The 18,574-nt window shown below is 37.6% G+C and overlaps 3 protein-coding genes across 9 annotated transcripts in view; 2 read left to right on the top strand and 1 right to left on the bottom strand.

Moving 5' to 3' along the window:
• Positions 1–18,574, bottom strand: part of LOC138308960 (kinesin-like protein KIF13A) — a 270,403-nt gene that overhangs the window by 131,121 nt on the left and 120,708 nt on the right. The gene's annotated exons all lie outside the window — the stretch shown is intronic.
• LOC138309004 (uncharacterized) lies at positions 1,299–10,074 on the top strand. Its single transcript, XM_069250093.1, has 3 exons — positions 1,299–3,655; positions 5,714–7,240; positions 7,640–10,074. Exons 1-3 carry the CDS (start codon positions 3,259–3,261, stop codon positions 9,064–9,066), a joined length of 3,351 nt encoding a protein of 1,116 aa, XP_069106194.1. The 5' UTR covers positions 1,299–3,258; the 3' UTR covers positions 9,067–10,074.
• LOC138309556 (protein starmaker-like) lies at positions 13,575–18,539 on the top strand. The gene is made up of 3 exons (XM_069250790.1): positions 13,575–13,871; positions 15,576–17,497; positions 17,657–18,539. Exons 2-3 carry the CDS (start codon positions 15,684–15,686, stop codon positions 18,537–18,539), a joined length of 2,697 nt encoding a protein of 898 aa, XP_069106891.1. The 5' UTR covers positions 13,575–13,871; positions 15,576–15,683.

Genomic DNA, 18,574 nt, shown 5'->3' with positions numbered 1-18,574 from the left:
ATTTCCTGACACAACCTTGAAATTATCGCACCAGATTCTTTCAAATGATAGACTCATGAATGAGCTTGAAGAATGATTCATCCTCCACACAAAAAATGTGGAATGGGTTTGGAATCATGAAAGCTAATTTTCTTTCTACATGAAGTCCTTAATGTAACATCAGCCACTGCTATCTTACATTTTCTTGAAGATATCGGCAACAAGACAAAATCTTTTGGATCCCATACCTGACAACAGTAACTCTACCGAGGTTAGAATCAATCTACACCCAAAATGCTGATAATAGCTACTCATTTTCTTATATAGCTACTGGTTTCTTTTATAAGTTGAACAGAAGGCTATGTTTATTTTTAAATGTTTCTGACATCTGCCCTATCTTTGAAGTAAAACCTGTCTTTCCAATCACCTCTTTATATTGACTGACTGCTTACCAGGTAATATTGCTGGGTTTTTTTGTCTTGCGCCCAATTTAAAGGCAAATTTCAACAAATTGATTCTGCCCTGTATATAAAGGCTGACCTTGACTGTCTCATATGTGGTTTTTTAGGGTAGATTTCAGTGTACAAAATTATAGAAACTGCCCTTGGACTTAGCTGTCTCCTATTCAAATATAGTCAAATACATTGAAACCTGCCTTAGTGACCACCTCTGTATAAAGACCACCTGCTTAATAAAACCACATTCTTAGGGACAAAATGGTCATCTATAACACAATTTGACCTGTGTATAAAGACCACCTGGCTATAAAGACAACTTTTCTTTGTCCATAGGGTGGTCTTTATAGACAGGTTTGACTGTATATCTTTATTTGATATTTCTAGAATCATTTCTTTTAAGTATTTGAATTTTTTGTTTATCTAAGCCATACTTTAGATTATCCTATTTTAACATGTTTAACTGATTTCATTTTTGTTTTATTTATTTATTTATGTATTTATTTATTTATTTATTTATTTATTTATTTATTTATTTATTTATTTATTTATTTTAATTAACATAATGTTGTTTATAGAATCAAGATTTCAATGTTTTTTATCTAACATTACCTGATCCTTTAAGTGATCTGTTGCTATGGTAACAGTATACATAAGATAATTCTACGAAAGAACTTCTAAACAAATTGGTTCAAACTTAGATTTAAGCAGAGAGGTTTTTTCTATCATGTGCGTGATTGGGAAATGATAAGGTCGAATCAGTGTAGCTAGTCCCTGCTTTTGAACAAAACGGTCAATTTCGCTGGAGGGGTGGGGGCTGGGGGATGGGGCATGGTGGGGGTGGGATTAACAAGATTAAAAGGAGATTAGAATTAGAGAGGATCCACTTAACAATTAAAACAGGGATGGGGAGGAAACACAGCGGTGTAACGAGCTAATTGGGGGTGTGTGTACGATTAAAACTTGGAGGGGGCACAGTAAGTAAACTGATAAACTTATTCACCCCCTGAAGACACACTTCAACTCCTCTGATTCAAAAGCTAGAACAGTTCATTATGAATTTTCAGGGGGTGATCTAGTTAACAGCAGGAGGGGTCCCCAAGCATCAGGACTTGGAAAGTTTGAAGGAAAGTTTCAGAGAGGAGCACTCTTAACGTGATAACCCAGGGAGGCAGTTTCGCGGTGCATTGCTAGGGCTTCTATACTCGGAGATACCACTTGGATTTTCATCTGTGATGGAGTGAGTCATGATTTCGTCTTTGTCAGGGCCGACTGACATAATATTGGCTACAGAGTCAGGGATGATACAATACAAGTCGAAAACAGTGTTTTCCTTTTCAAAAGAAATTTTCAACGTCTCACTTGAAATCATTTTAAAGTGATTTGATTAGAAATTATACAGAACTGGACATTTTTATTTCTACAAATTTGGATTTAATCTTAAGCAACTACGAACTAACACAAATATCTTACTGGAATACTTCAAAAGTAAATTTTATCATGATAAAGGCAACCAAAACTAGAACAAAAGATTTTTTTACCAAAATGTGCTACAGTAATTAAAAGCAGTACAATCAGTAAGTGATTATAAGAAACTCAGTGAAAAGACGGTATCAAAAATGGACATTTCAACTGTGTTAATTATCCGAGAACTTGGAATGAAAAAAACAAATTAGAATTCCGAAAACAAATATGGGTTGACTTTTATCTCAGGCAGAGTACACTCTGAAGAGGAATGTGTTGATTACAACTAAAATGAACATGTTTCATGGATGGAGTTTTGTTTATTCGTCATGGTATAAATATTCAGTTCAAGATCATTTTGGAACAAATGGAGTACAAATTCATCAAGAAACGGTTTGTGTTAAAGATTTTCAAAATATGTGCATTTAAGAGAAAATCATGATTCTTGATTGAGCATGAAAAACAAAACATTCAGACCATTTCAAATAATAATTTGGAGGTTAAAGAAGGAATATATATTGATATTACAAACATTTTTTTCTTTCAAGTGTTTCATATATAACATGACAGTACAGTTAGCTTTTTGATTTATTGGAAGGTTTGACATCAGTCCATAACAATTTTTAACAAGTGACATTTGTGATATTAATGTTGAAAGGAAAACAATTAGCGGATGTTGACAGATATTAAGATGTTCTAACTCCAACAGACAAGAAATGTTGTGTAAGTTTCTGAGATTTTTTTCAATCATGTAATGATTAATGTGCAATAAATCTTTGACAATGGGATTAGCATTGACAGGTATAATAGAAATGTGATGACCTCCGGTCATTTCTTGACTGCTGACCATGGTCAGTGAAAACTTTGGGTGTGAAAAATAATGTTAGATTACCATCTCTACCTGAGCGTGTCATCAGACTGGCAACCACTACTGACCCTAACCGCGTGTGCGATCAGCCGTGAAATCAAGACAAAGGAGATGTACAGATGAATGATGGCCGACCGTCGCACTTCATTAGGTACCGATTTCTCACATGATTAACTGATCATCGAGGATCTTAACCATAGTTATAACAGTACAACAGTGAAATGCGTAATCTTAAAAATTGGTGAATTTTTCATCATTGTTTGTGTAAGATGGGAGAAGGAAACAGGTGATTTCATGTTGGGAAATTCTACAAATTAATTTCCAGGATTATTTGTGTATAAATCTGAACTTGTGTGAAAGTGTGATATATTTATGACAAAACTAATTTGATTCAGATTTACATATAGAAGAATTGTGAAAGCAATTCCTCACTACTTGGATAACCGATATACAAGCGTTATCGCCAATCATATTATTCTGTATAGTTTAAAAATGACCAAGCTAAAGAAAAGATGGATAATTTTCTTTGCGGATTTTAAACATTTTGTGCTAATCTTAATTTACCTACTACAATTGATTGAAAGTACTTTAACATCAACAACTACACAAACTCCTATCCCACCGCTGCCACCAAATTATGAGGGTCAAGCACCATGGCAACGAAGGTCATCTCCACAGCAACCTTGGAACCAAAGGTCTAGTAATGTTGGAAAGACAAGCCTGGATATACCATGGGAACAGGAACAATTGCTTCCCATGCAAGGATACCAAGGTCGCAACCAAGGTCGTGACCAAAATAATAACCAAGGCAAACCGCCTAGGTCATTCATGAAATTTTACCCTGATGCTCTCGACAGAAGACCATCACCAAACCAAGCCCAAAATCAAGGTATGTAGTCTTCATAAAATCTAAAATCCTCATTCAGATTGTGTGAACAGATAAGTATTTCTTGATGTGTGATTTACACCAAGATGCTGGGTTTGGAAGAAAGACAGAGTTGTCGACAAAAACCACCGACCTACAGCCTTTACCTGGCAACTGCACCACAGGGGTTTTAGCCAAGGGAAGGGGGAATAGGGATTGATTAATGAAGCTTATCATCTACTGATCTTAATTAGGACAATGAGAAGGGGCAGGGAGATTGGAAGGAAAGGGGGTGGGGGAGAGGGAGGGGGTGGGGATGGGGGAGAGAGAGTGGGTGAGGGAGAGAGGTGAGGGAGAGAGAGGGTGGGGGAGAGAGAGGGGATGGAGGAAGGGTATAGCACTAGTGATGGTAACATATTAGGGCTCCTTGAAAACTATGCAACCAGTACAAGACCAAGGGGAGTGGTGATGTTCAAAATTGTGAAATAAAATCCAGGACAGATAAAGTAGATATGTCTCTCTATACCCACACACATAGTGTAAATGGTACACTGGGAAACCTACACCATATGTTTAAAACAGACAGGATCAATATTGGTAAATCTCAGCGGCATGTCATCTCCCGCGGCAAAACATTAGAACACTCAATAGTAACTGCACACACAGCATGTCCATGATAACAAGATATTACTTGGTTATTTTTGGGTGGCAAATGAAAGTCAAAACACACAGCCATTAAGAAATATGTAGCAGATTACGTGAAGCCGAGAAATCCCCGAATATTTGGCCATACATATATATATTTAGTCAGCAACAACATGCAGTGTGGATTTCTTAAGGATATCGTGATATCAAAACACCTAATCTAGAACTGTCAAACAAAATTCTGACACTTGGTTGTTCTGATATCAGTATTATTTTGTACCTTTACTGTACACTGTTTTGTATCATATCAATGTCTGACATGATAAAAATACTTATAGTGTATATCTACCCTTCTTCTTTCCTTTACCTACATAATTGTATACCCCCCCCCCCCCCCCCCCCCCCCCCCCCCCCCCCCCCCCCCCCCCCCCCCCCCCCAGAGTCCCCGCTACTATGAACTATAGAGCATCCTCCTCCCTCACCAAGTCTAATTAACACAAAATATTTTATATTTAGTAAATACAAAATCAGTACTCCATTCCATATAGGGCATTGTACGTACCATGGACTATTTTCAGGATGCAATTGATTAATATTTTTAATATTTTCATCTGAAAGTAAAGTAAGAAACTCAAACTTTTCAACGGTGGTAAAAGTATAAAGTAGGTAAATTAAATTTGTCAATGAAGAAAAATACTAATTTGTTTGCAACTGTTTTGTTGATTGAAAAAAAAATACCATTCATCAGTAGTTTAGCATATCTTAAATATTCTAGAGACTAGTGGTCAGTCTATGCATCAACATACAATAGTCCTAGATATAAGACAATTAAAGAGTTTGATGTAGATAAATTTGAGTACAGTAGTACAGTGCCCCAGGACCACAGACTGCGTCACACCCATCCATCTGGCTAATGACCCTAACACAAGGATCGGTTCTTATGTATTGTGAGGGAACACAACAAAATAGAAAAAAAACTTCATAATGTATCACTAAAAAAAAGTTTCAAGCTTTCCAATATAGTAATTTAAGTTATCTAACAATGTTAGATTGTCACCCAAAAAAAAAATTATTATCTTTAATGTAAAAATATTGTGTTTATTATAAGTAAAGGTTTATTTGTAGTTTTAGTAAGTATAAATACTAGAAATATCTGTAAGATATCATCATAAGACCACAGCATATATTTGTAAAATCTTAATGGTTAAATGAGTTTTGTCACTGGTTTAACATGTCTAACACAATACCCCCCTCCTCCCCCCCTCCTTTCCGATAGTTATAGGCAGACATAAACATCTTTGAATTGATAGGGTGATATAAATAAAATACATGTGACTTCCCATTAAGCTGATCTGTATTTTCACTTCAAGACTAGCAATTGCCAATATGTTAATGCTGATAATCATCTTTTCTTAAATCCTAAACTTCTATCTACAGGTGCTCCAGCGTCTCAACTGGATGTGGAAGCGATTCGTCGGGAAATGTCTAACAAGGAGTTAAGTTTACGGGAGACAGGACAAAATAACCCAGGTAGAAAGTCAGTCTGGCAAGGGGGGGATAACCCACAACAAAATCAAACAGCATGGAACGGTGAAAGACGGAGAGGACCGGAGACACCACCTCCGTACTGGAGATCCGAGGGACCCTACAGTGGAAGGGACCAGGGACGTCCCTACAGAGGGAGGGACGGTTACAACCAAGATCAAATGCGTCCCTACCCAGGGGACAGGAGACCATACCCTAATGCAAGAGACAGACCCCCAACATACCCGCCACCTACTTATTCCCCTCCCTACAATAGAGGACCAGGCCGCTGGAACCAACCCCGGGGAACACCTCCAGGCCCCAGGGGCTGGGACGGAACACCACCAGGTCCCAGGGGCTGGGATGGGCCTTATAACAGACAAGGAGGTGGGTATCCAAATCAGGGGGCAAGACGGCGGCCAGACAACAGAGGTGGGCCAGGTAGTGGAGTTGGTAGTGGACATCTTATGATGGTAGATCCAGACCTACCGGATCCCTTAGATGACCACTGGCAGAGAATGCAGACTCATAAAGCATGGGAGATGATGAGTGGCGGGTCAGGTCATGGACCAGGTCTCCCACCGGTGGTACCACCAAGGCGGTGGGGTGACCGAGGAGTGGTACCAGGGGGACCTACCACCCCACCCTGGCCAAATATGGATAAAAGGCAACGTCAAAACACAGGCCGGGCTAAGATATGGGCTGAGGAAGGTTCAGGATTTGTCGGAGAATCTGGACAGTCCTGGAATGGGCGATGGTCACCACCACCTAATGGTACTAATCCTCTGAATGCGACAGTTAGAAATCCCACAAATATCACAGGAAACAGCACACCAGCCATGAATGAGTTCCAGAGACAAGCAGGGTCAATCCCACCGCCGCCACCAACAAGTATTATACAAAATTACCCTTCCCAACATCCCCGGGACAGGTGGAATTACAGGATGGAGCAACTGGCTGCCTGGGAGAGACAGCAGCGTACAGGAGGAAGGCCCTTCCCTTATGAACATCCAGTTCACGAGGCAAAGAAGGAGCGAGAAGAAGAAAGGTTAAGGGGAAGAGGTCAAACAACCTGGCCGTACCAGTCACAAACAAATCCGCCATACCAGCCACAGACCAATCAAAGGCCAGGCTCCCAAGTTCAAAGATCAGGAGTCGGCATTCCTGACCAAAGGAGCAGACGACCACCAGTGAAGCTATCAGATCTGAGTCCGTCTCTCGCCAGTATCCTAGGAAATATGACAGACCAAGTTGTCCGGAATCGTCCAGACCGACCTGCTATGACACATACCTTCCCACCTTACCAGGAAAATCCTGATACAAGGAACAGGTTTACAGACATACCTGGCCGTGGTATGTTCCGACAAGGGCAACAACTCCAACCACCAAACATTCCAAGAAGAACATTTTCAGATACGGGAGGTCAAAGGGCATTCATAGGTAAGTCACATATACACATATAGATATTGATTTCTTCATCCGATTAAGTCATCCATGCACATATTCAAGGCCCTTTCCTAGTCAAATATTAATACATTTTTTGTTTTTTTTCTCTCTTCTGTTCTGTTTCCCTTTGATCATAATTACAACCTTGTAAGCATTAATTTTGTCATGATGTTATATCTGAATACTTTGTCATTATCTTAGCTATTAATTATTTGTCATCACTGAAGTTACTAACATGTAATAAACACAAAAGGTTGCTGAAATAAGTTTATTTTCAAAGAAATAGATTTATATTTTATTATCTATTTGTTACTACTTAACTTCCATTGATATATTAAATAATTTGTCAAGGCATGTTGATGAGGCCAATTCTTTTTACTTTTCTAAATCTAGGGGGAGATAACCAGACCAAGGAAGTTAACCAGACTGACCCAGATGGACCAGTAGCGGGAGAAGGACAGCAGAACTCACATGATACACTCCTGGGACCGATCCTCGCTCGGGCTAAACTGCGAGGATTTGACGTAGATCACGAACAAGAGTCAGAAACAGAGTCCGAAGATGGCCAGCTTCGGAAGATAATTGTTGGGACATACCTGGAGAAATTAGCCATCAAAGAGGGGGATGGAGGTTCAGGGTATGATCCATTCAAAGCTGCGATGGCGGACATTAACTCTACCCTCTGGTCAACCCTGAAAAATGTATCCCAAAATAGGGATAGAGGAATGATGGGAAATTATGACATTTCTCCACAGAAATCCGCTGCTGCCTTTGTACCGACGGACAAACAGAGGTTAGGGAGTGGTCGTCAGCAGTCTTGGACGACACAAGGTCAAAGCCAAGACAGTGGTTTTCAGAGGCGGGTTCCTCCACCAAACCCAAAACCCGGAGTCATTCCACACATGGACACTGTGTTACAAAGGCCCACAGGAATGCCAGCTGTGACTGGTAGGGGTCTGAATCCTTTATTAGTAAGGGGAGGCAACTCTGGTACCCCTAGGACAGGACAGAGTCAACCGCCGCCTCCCTGGCTACAACAAGGACAGGGCAGTCCTACTCCCAGACCAGGCTACAACCCTCACAATCCAAGGACTGTGTTTGTTCCTCAGGATGTCTATAACCCACAGGCTTACGACCCTAAACAAGTGTATAATGTTCAAGGTCATGTTGGGGTCACGGTGTCCCCGGATACGACACCTATATCTCCGCCCGATAATAACGACCAAAATCAGAACAATGACCAGAATAACGACATAGAGGAAATCCTCCCGGTTGGCACCAAAATCCTTCCACATCACATTCCAAAAATTCTAGCTGTTCTTAACGTGACTCTTCCGAACACCACGCCTCAAGTTCTAGTCGCGTCACAAATGGACGGCGTACGGCCCGGAAACAATAATGTACCGGCTCGCATGATCAACATTCCAGAGCCTACCGAACTACAGACCGCAACAGAGTTTCTTCAAGTGTCGACCCAAAGGACGATTACCACGGAGAGTACGTCCTCAGCATTTGGCGTAATTATAGCATGTTTGGTGGCCTGCACTGTAGTTATAGGCCCTGGGATATGTATAGGATGTAGGATGCGGCAAAAAGCAAAGCAGCGAGAACGGAAGAGAGCGGCCGCAGCTGCCACACGTAACGAAGAGAGTGGCATAATGGAGGCCATTATAATGAGTGAATTAGGCCGCAGTGCATTGAACCATGAGGAATGTGAAACAAAAGGAGCACGGTCAAAAAGTAGGTCAGAACGTGGAACATTTCATGAACTACAAACTTTACGGTCGGGTAGACAGTCTCCAACAATAATTGTCCACTAGTGTGTGTTGGATGTGGTGTTCAATATTTATGTGATAAAGAAGTTTTGATGACTGTATCGGACATATCATTTCTTAGTAGATTAAAATCCGTTGTATTAGTGCCTTTTTGAACCCTGATATCATGAAATATTTTTCTAACAGAGATTTGAATTTTGTATGCTGTGTTTTTAACGTGTCATAATAGCTGTAAAGTTTGTTTTTAATGCATTCTCACTTTTAATTTTCAACAACGTAACATATATTAAGAAGATATAAAATATTCAAGTATTTTAATTTTATTTTGCCATCTAAAGTATATGAAATATCTTAATGTAACTTCTGTACTATTACTTTGATCCAATAATATTTAATTCTTACAATCTAGAATCTTAATGAATATTTTTAGGAATTACCATATTCGACCAATTAAGCTCTCCCGTCCCTAAAAGTACCCCTTCCTCTTTTTGAGGCCCCAATTTTACTTACTGATATACAGATTGAAACTATGAAAACCATTTATAATTCTCTATTTGATTTTGTTTGTAAATTAATTAATTAGGATTAACAATCATGTTGTGAAAGATTAAATTTGGTTCTATCAAGCACCCTTTCATTTTTCAATTTTTCAACTGTGCTGGTTGCTTACTGAGTCAAAATGTGTATATTAAATGTTAAAATATAATTAAACATGATACAGAATTTCATATTTATTTTCAATAGAATATGCAATATATTTTAGATAACTACATCTCATGTAGAAGAGCTCCTGTATATCTCAAATATCTCTGAGCAATAAGTCTCTCAAATTGTCTGATCAAATCAGACAAGGTTACCTCCCCTTTGTGAATTGTTAAAACGTCATCCTAGATGACATGTAGATCACCAAAATGCTTAGCTCCTTGTACAATGATCAAATAACTTTCAAACTTAATTATGACATTGATCAACAAAGGGAGATAACCAGAGACAAAATGAATGTAAATTATAGATATTATTATAAGATATTAAATGTATAACAATGAGAGCTAATTAAATGTAACAAATATCTTATTTATATTCTTGTTTTATTTTTCATCAGACAGAATTAATCATGTAGCCATTTCATTTGGATAATTAACCCTCCTATAACGAGCATGTTAACAACAAATTCATGGTTATAACGTAGTTATATATTCATTGCCAGAATGCTCATATAATATATTCGCAAGGTAAATAGCTAACTATCCTTATAACGAAAAAATTTTGTTGGTCCCCAAAGGTTCATTATAATTTTGTTTTACTGTATATTAACCTGGGGGTGGGGTTTGTTTTTGTTTGTTAGAATATGTTCCATTTTAAAAATAGCTTATCAGGATAAATCTGGACAAACCATGTTCAATGTTTCTAAACACAAAGATTATTAGTACAAGATGTAGGAAAAAAACCAGTTTGATTTTAAGATGGGACAATTTATTTGGACGATACCTTACCGAAATATCATCAAAAGGAAAGTGGGGAAGGGGAGTATTGGGGATGATTGCTTTAAATATGTTCTATTTTAAAAATAGTATATTATGATAAAATCTGGACGAAATATGTTAGATTTTTCCAAACCGGGAGTTTATTATAGTACAAGATGTTGAGAAAATTCATAATTTAAAGTTTATAATTCAAAGATGGGAGAATCTTTTAGGATGATATCTTTACGAAATAAGGGGAAGAGAAAAGGGGGGAAGGGGGAGAAAGAGGGGCTAGAAGGGTGTGTTTGAAGTATGCCATTCCAATGTAATGAGTCTACTGACAGTTTAAAAGACAGCAAAGCATGTATGACTGGGGTATATATTTTAAACAGATAAACGACTGCTTCTTCTCCAATCTTAATGGGAAGCCATATTTGACAACTGATCATACACAGTTTGTCCATGTCAGACAGAACTGTCGGTTTACTGGGTGATGCTTTAAAATTTTATCTTTTTTTTTTTTTTTTTGCCGAACATCTTAAATAGAGGAAAGTAAGATAGTGACAAGGTCAAGTAAGAAATGAAAAATGAATGATTTTAAAAATGAGTGTTTTGCTATCAATTATACATGTGCCAACATTAAAATAAATATCATGATTTTTCACTACAGTCAAACTTGTCAAAGAAACCACCTCTCTATAAACACCACTTGTCTAATAAGAACACTTCTCTATAGTGACAAATGGTGATTTTTATATCATTCTACCTGTGAAGAAAGACCACCTGGCTATACAGACCACTTTTCCTCTCTTCATTTGGTGGGCTTTATTGACAGGTTTATGGAATACTGAAGAGAAGCTAGGTTTGTGAAACTCATCAATATACTTATGTAAATGGACAAAAGACTATACCGAATTATCTATGGACAGTATTCATGATTCCCATGATTTCTGATGCTGGAGGAATTAAAAGATGTGGCTGAAGTTTTGTATGACCACTTTTGCCCATGTATCAGGACTCTCGGGAGTTTACAACTTGAATTTTACCTAAGACTAACTTGATTTGCTCTCTTCTACTTTTAGAATATAACTTCCTATCACTGGAGTTGTAGCTCTTCTGCTTCTGGAAGCTCTTCCATCTACCAGCTGGATTCTGAGAAGACTTATTAGAATAGCCCAAATTACAACAGGTCCTGGCAAGTTATAATTTTGAAATAAAAAAAAATAAAAAAATAAAAAAAATAGAAACTTAAAGAAAGAAATGATAACCTTAAACACATTTGAGACAATTTCAACGGAATTCAAAATTACATTTTGTTCCTCCAAACTCATCTATGGAGCCCTACCACCCTGTCAGACAAGTAAAACTCTGGGCTCTAACACATCCATTTCCGTATGTACTATTACAACCACAATCTGACAGAACCGACAGCAACAGTATCTCTTTTTCTTATCAAAATTCCAGCTGTGAAAAATATTTCACTGGCAGTAAAAACATTTCAGCACTTTTTTTTTGCCCTGTTTTAAAATAAGACAACATGACAATCGCCTCGTTATAATTCGAGATCATTATAAAGACATATAATCATTTATCTATTACAGATAAGATCTTCTCTGTCAATCTATAGAAACTATACACCAGACAGGGCGTCTCTCCAGTAACGATTCAATCCCTCCCAAGTCAAACACTTTCCTAAAAAAATATTCAACATTCCTTTTTGTAATATCTTAAAGGCCTATTACTTTTCCGGAGAAAGTTAAGTTTTACAAAAGCAAGAATATCATAGGAAAATTGATATTGATGGCCTAAGATAAGGATACAACGAAAAACTAACGGAAAATTCTCTTCATAATATTTGATGACAATGAATATTCATTTCTCTACTTTGCCGTCAAGCACAATGATATAGTCAACTAACGGGCAGTAATTATGACGACGATGAGAATAATAAGATGACCCTCATCATTAAAATTCACCTTTGTTTATTTTAATTAAACTGTTCAGAAGATGATGATATGTATAATATGAACAGTAAGCGAATAACTTTTGCGACTCTACAAAATTATTATATTAATAGCTGTTTCAGAAAGCTAGTGGACCTTTAAATTCTTGTACTACTTGAAAAAGCCTATCATCTAACTATTTATATTGTTAAGGAATTTTTTTTTTACTCATTAACAATGTAAAATAGAAAGTTTAAGCACATGGGATGTTTTAAAGAAAATAATCAAAACAGGAGGACATGAATTGGGACAAAATAGGACATAACAGACTTAAAGGATACGGTAACACTAGTGCCCCCTCACTCCCCACCCCACCCCTCCACCCTCACTATCCCCCGCCCCCACCCCCTCCTACACTTTCAGGGATAGGTAAACCACATAGACACTAAATCACGGGTGGACATAAGACATAAGATACAGTAACACTAGCACCCCCTCATTCCCCCCACCCCCCAACCCCAACCCCCACCGCTTCACCCCACCCCCTACCCCAACCCCCACCTCCTCCTACACTTTCAGGGATAGGTAGGGAAATAAAAACACATCTGAGTATCTAAATTATATAAAAAAAAACACATGTAAACATAACACATGGAGTTTCAAAACATAAAGCAAACATAATTGCTATTAAAATTAAGAACGAATGGATTAAATTGATAATTAATGGACCGATGATATTTCACTCAATGATCAACCTGGCCATTATATTATACTGTTACTCTACTCCATATGATCAGACTTTAATCTGAGCTCACCGTTACGCTATAAAACGTGATAAACCGCTTTATATTTACTTTCTAATATTTTTATGTCAAATCTGGCCACCGGAAGAATTCACCGGCCGTTTAAATGGAATTTTTATTGATTACAACGATTTTACACCATTTGTTACTGCACTAATTATTTTAAAATTGCTTGGTGTTGATTCTATAAAATCGTACAATAGTTTGCACTGAAGAGCTATGTAAACATTGGCTTAGCGGGGTAGAGAACTAAGGAGATGATGCTATAGATATTAGCTTTTACACACAGTTATATATAAAAACACGCTGGATTATTCACACATACTAATTACAGGGTATTGCTACGGGAGACTGGTCCTTGTGACTGCTCCAGTTTCCATCAGTCATCGGTGATGAATTTTTAATATGAAATTGTTAGCGTACCATAAGTGCCCGAATCAATGGATACCATCTACTAAATTAATATTGAACCAATGACAATGTCAGCGGGTAGAATTGATGGAGTTTAGAATACTCCGTGTGACGCTGTGTTGCCAGGATCGACAAACATTATCCAGGTGAGGCTGGAAACGTAATATGTGTGATCATGGAACTCTGCCTGGAGGCTGATCGACAATGTCACCTGTAACCATTTTTTAAAGGTAAGATTTCACTTTCAAAAGGAGTATTTCAGGTACTTTGGATTTTGAGTTTTAATAAATAGATTAAAATACAAAAACAAGGTAGGATTTTACTCACAAAATGTAGATTTCGTGTCATTTGGGTTTAAAGTTTTGACAAATAAAAGTTCTTAGGGTTTAACATTTTGATAATTAAGATTTTATGAGAGTAAGATGGGTTTCAATAATAAGAAATTATTTGAAGGAATATGATTTTCAGGAAATGGAGATATTGATTCTAGAAGTTAATTAGGTTGCTGTATAAATAAATGAAAGTCAATGGGAAAAGGATGGGTTTCAGGAATAAGAAATTAATAGAAATTGGCTCTGGAAATTGACTAAAAATTTGGAAATGTTGTAACAGGTTTTGGGGTTTAAAGTTGCTATTTTCATAAATAAAAGTAATGGGTGGAAAATGGATTCAGTAACAAGAAATTATTTGAAGCAACAAGATTTTCAGGAATACTTCTGGAAATTTGTTAGAAGTTTGTTGAATAAGATCAGTACGAGGGATACATTTTTATAAAAGAATTTTTTTTTTATATACATAATGTTTTTTTTTTTTTTTTTTCAAATCATTAAAATGCTATTTATTATTCTGATTGTACCAAAAGTTTTATTTTTGATTCAACAAAGATAAGAATGGTACATTAACAATTTTACAAGGGGAAATTTCATCTAAATACCAGCTATAAAATTAAATAAGCACAGAATGACAAAATTCCAATAACTACTTCTATTGAAAAGAATTAATCACTTTCAGACATCATCCAGAATAAATAGCATTATAGTGCCATTTTATACATAATATAGAACAAATAAAATATCAAAGACCAAAACCGCCATACCTGATCGCTAATAATGAAATAGTTTTGAGTCTGAGCAGACGGTCATGTACCAGCCATTGAACAGTATTACGCAACTTTGTATACACAATCGATTCACAAGCAAACAATTTGTTTAATTCACTGAAAATAGTTCTGATCAATTTTTTCCGTGTTTGAACAAAAAATTGTTTTATGCTATCTAACTTCCTAAAGATCAAATATTGGCGTTGATTTATGGAATGATGGTGAATGAATGATTGAAGTAATAGTGGATCAAAAAGAACGTTGATTGCTATGTGAATTTAGTCTAGGTCTCCTAGAAGCTTAATTAGGTCATTCTTTACATCAAGATCGGTTTTACTCGATATTTTCTCTGATAGGTAAGGTCAGTTTTCCGACATATTAGGTCAGTTCTCTGACATCTTAAGTCAGTTTTCTGACATATAAGATCTGTTGTTTGACATACTAAGGCAGTTCTCACACATAACAGGTCAATTCTCACACATATCAGGTCAACTTTTATCCCCTATATACACTAAGTAAAAAGAAAATGGCTACCATATTTACAATTAAATTCTTGATGATGAAAATTGATAACACAGCTGGCAATGGTTTGCCAGTATCATGTATGACCATTATTAAAAATAACTCAAATTAAAGATCATGATTCTGAAAAAAAACTACTGTACAACAAATGCTTCAAAGTTTGTTTATTGTTGGTTTTGGGTAGGGGTGGTGTGGGTATTATTTTTGTAAGCAGTTGTTTGTGTTTATCGTTACAAATGAACAAAGATATTAACATTTTTTTGAAAAAAAAGACTTCAATTTTATATATTCTTCTTTCTGTTCTTTTTTACAGATAATTCTGCATATTTAATGAAGACAGCAAAAAGGAAATAATGGCAAGTAGCTTCAGTGGAAATCAAAACCTTCTCGAAACTCGAACGTGAAACTGTCATCGCAGATCATGTCAAGTAACGACGTCATAACATCAGTGACCTCTACTGAGGTCACCGTATCCATCGTCATAGTGAGCGTCCTGTTACTCCTGGTGATCTGTAACTTACTTATGTACACTTTGACACGAATGCTCACTGATCCTAAGTTCTGTGTAAGGCAGATGGTCCAACGGTGCACACAAAAAGTCCCTCGTGTCCGTGTCCTAGAAGTACATCCCAAACCGAGGACGCCTTCCGTGACAGGACAGAGTCATGCAGATCTTATTTCCCTGCTGTCACACTCAGCAAACTTACAGTTAGAGGGAGTACCAAGGGAGACAACTCCATCACTACAGCTCAGTGACAGTGCGACAGCAGATATTTTTCTTTCGTCGTCATTGCAGGAAGATAGATTTATAAAGGAGCTTGCTCCTGCTTACGCTAAAGGTGAACCATGGAAGGGAGACAATATCAACATGACTATCACATGTGAGATGCAGAAAGTGGAGTTTATTAAGGAGGAAAATCAGGCAAAGTCAAGGGGAATAACTCCAGACACAGGGGAGATAACTCCGGTCACAAAGAGTGATTTACATTTACCACTCTCAGAGAAACAAATGCAAACTATTACTGAAGTTGATGAAAGCAAACAAAGTGGCGATGGACAAAAGCATTCAGTACTATCTCAACCTAAAGTTTTAAATGATACTGAGAAAGTAGTTACTAAAGATTCAAACAATGGCAAGGAGTCACCACCCAAGGGAGATAATTCAAATACATCTAAATCAGACAGGAGAACCCTAGGCAAAACTGATGGAGAACCTGTTGTGAGACAAAAACATGGAAAGATAATGGAGAAGACAGACAAAGAGAGGGATGAAAATGGAAGTACAGACAAATTAAAGAAGGAATCAGTAAAACCTAAACTGGCCGTTACCTCAGTGACAAAACGAGCTGACAATACAAGTAATTCATCAAATACTGGATCAAGTTTAACGGCTAGTTCAGACATAGTTACAACCGGAAATAACATTGACACAAGAACAATATCCGCTGGCCGTGGTACTACGGGAACAGGCAATGATTTGAACTCTGGGCAAGACACAGTGTCAGATACAGGTAAACAACAGGTAGTACTGACAAACAAATATGATACACCTGTGATTAAGTTCTTCAAGGAAATGAAAAAAGAAATTGTAGAAACTTCGGAACAGACGACAGGAAACGACAGCCTGGTTACTGATGGTGAGGAAAGAAATAAAGAAATAGGTCGGAAACCAGGAGAAAATAGTCAACATATGGAAGTAAATAAGGAAAGTGAAGGCAAAAATGGCATAGACAGGAAGACAGAAGGACAAAATGACAAAGAGAAGGATAGTCAAGCCACACAAGAAAGCAGCATGGGTTTGTCAAATAAGGGAATCAGTGTTATAAATGATTCAAATGATACTTTAAAGGGACTGAATGGCAAAAACAATCGTAGGGACTTTGATTCTTATGAACAGTCAAGTGTTGGTTCAGCTGAAGGAAAGGAAACGGTTGGTGAAAGGACAAATAACAAAGATGGAAAGGAAAGAAACCAGAACGGAGAGGTTGAGAAAGGGAACCATACTACAGACATTGGGGATGTCAATGATGGACATGGGGAGGGTAAACTGGTCAGCTCAGGGGTAGGGGGAGATAGGGAAGGCGACTTTACAACAAGTGAGTCTTCAGACACAGGGGTTGGACATGATCAGAATAACCTCAAAACAGACACAGGGGCTGGACAGGATCAGAATAACCTCAGAACAGACACAGGGGCTGGACAGGATCATAATAACCTCAGTCTTCAGACACAGGGGTTGGACATGATCAGAATAACCTCAAAACAGACACAGGGGCTGGACAGGATCAGAATAACCTCAGAACAGACACAGGGGCTGGACAGGATCATAATAACCTCAAAACAGACACAGGGGTTGGACAGATCAGAATACCCATCATAATAACCTCAAAACAGACACAGGGGTTGGACAGGATCAGAATACCTCAGAACAGACACAGGGGCTGGACAGGATCATAATAACCTCAGAACAGACACAGGGGCTGGGCAGGATCATAATAACCTCAAAACAGACACAGGGGTCGGACAGGATCAGAATACCCTCAAAACAGACACAGGGGTCGGACAGGATCAGAATACTCTCAGAACAGACACAGGGGATGAAGAAGACCAGATAAAGACAGAGAAAGAGAATGAAACATCTGGTGACACCAAAAGTGACACCAAAAGTGATTTGGGATCAGACAATGCTAAAGAGGATATTAACGATGTTCAGAAGGCTGAGGATAATAAATCAGCAGAGGAAACTGATATTGAAAAAGATCTGAATGAGTACATCAGATCAAATACCATGGATACCAACAACAGCGAGGACAAAGTAGACGAAAGTGATGAGAGAGTCGTTGAAAGGGTAGATGATAAAAATGATGACTGTGTGGATAAAAGAGAAGACTATACTAGGGTCGATGATAAGTATGATGATAAAAGTGCAGATGATAAAAGGGTAGATGTTAAAAGTGATGACAAACAGAACAAATGGGAAGATGATAGCAGCGATAAGAGATTTGACTTTAAGGTAGACGACAAAAGTGATGATAAAGACGACAAAAAGGCAGACGATAAGAGTGAAAATGTAAAAAGAGTAAAGGACAAAGAAAATACCAAAGTCAATGATAAAGCCAATGAAAAAGGTGATGACAAAGTCGGTAAGGCATCAATGAAGGATGTGAAATCGAAGACACAGAATAAGCGCAGTAAACAAGAAACGGTTACAACGAAAACCCAGACTGTGAGGGCAAGGAATAACAAACGCTTCAAACAGCTTAAACTCGCAAAATAAGAACATACAGTAGTATACATCATAAAGCAATTCCT

The sequence above is a fragment of the Argopecten irradians genome, chromosome 15 (genome assembly GCF_041381155.1).
Source record: "Argopecten irradians isolate NY chromosome 15, Ai_NY, whole genome shotgun sequence".
Classification (NCBI taxonomy): domain Eukaryota; kingdom Metazoa; phylum Mollusca; class Bivalvia; order Pectinida; family Pectinidae; genus Argopecten; species Argopecten irradians.
The sequence above is the reverse complement of the archived record's forward strand: the minus strand, read 5'-3'. Positions and strand labels throughout refer to the sequence as shown.

Excerpts from the sequence above, each read along its gene's own strand:
- LOC138309004 (XM_069250093.1), top strand. The coding sequence starts at position 3,259 with ATGACCAAGCTAAAGAAAAGATGGATAATTTTCTTTGCGGATTTTAAA. Across the intron at positions 3,656-5,713 it reads AAACCAAGCCCAAAATCAAG|GTGCTCCAGCGTCTCAACTG; the intron begins GTATGTAGTCTT and ends TTCTATCTACAG. Across the intron at positions 7,241-7,639 it reads AGGTCAAAGGGCATTCATAG|GGGGAGATAACCAGACCAAG; the intron begins GTAAGTCACATA and ends TTCTAAATCTAG.
- LOC138309556 (XM_069250790.1), top strand. The coding sequence starts at position 15,684 with ATGTCAAGTAACGACGTCATAACATCAGTGACCTCTACTGAGGTCACC. Across the intron at positions 17,498-17,656 it reads CTCAGTCTTCAGACACAGGG|ACACAGGGGTTGGACAGGAT; the intron begins GTTGGACATGAT and ends ACCTCAAAACAG.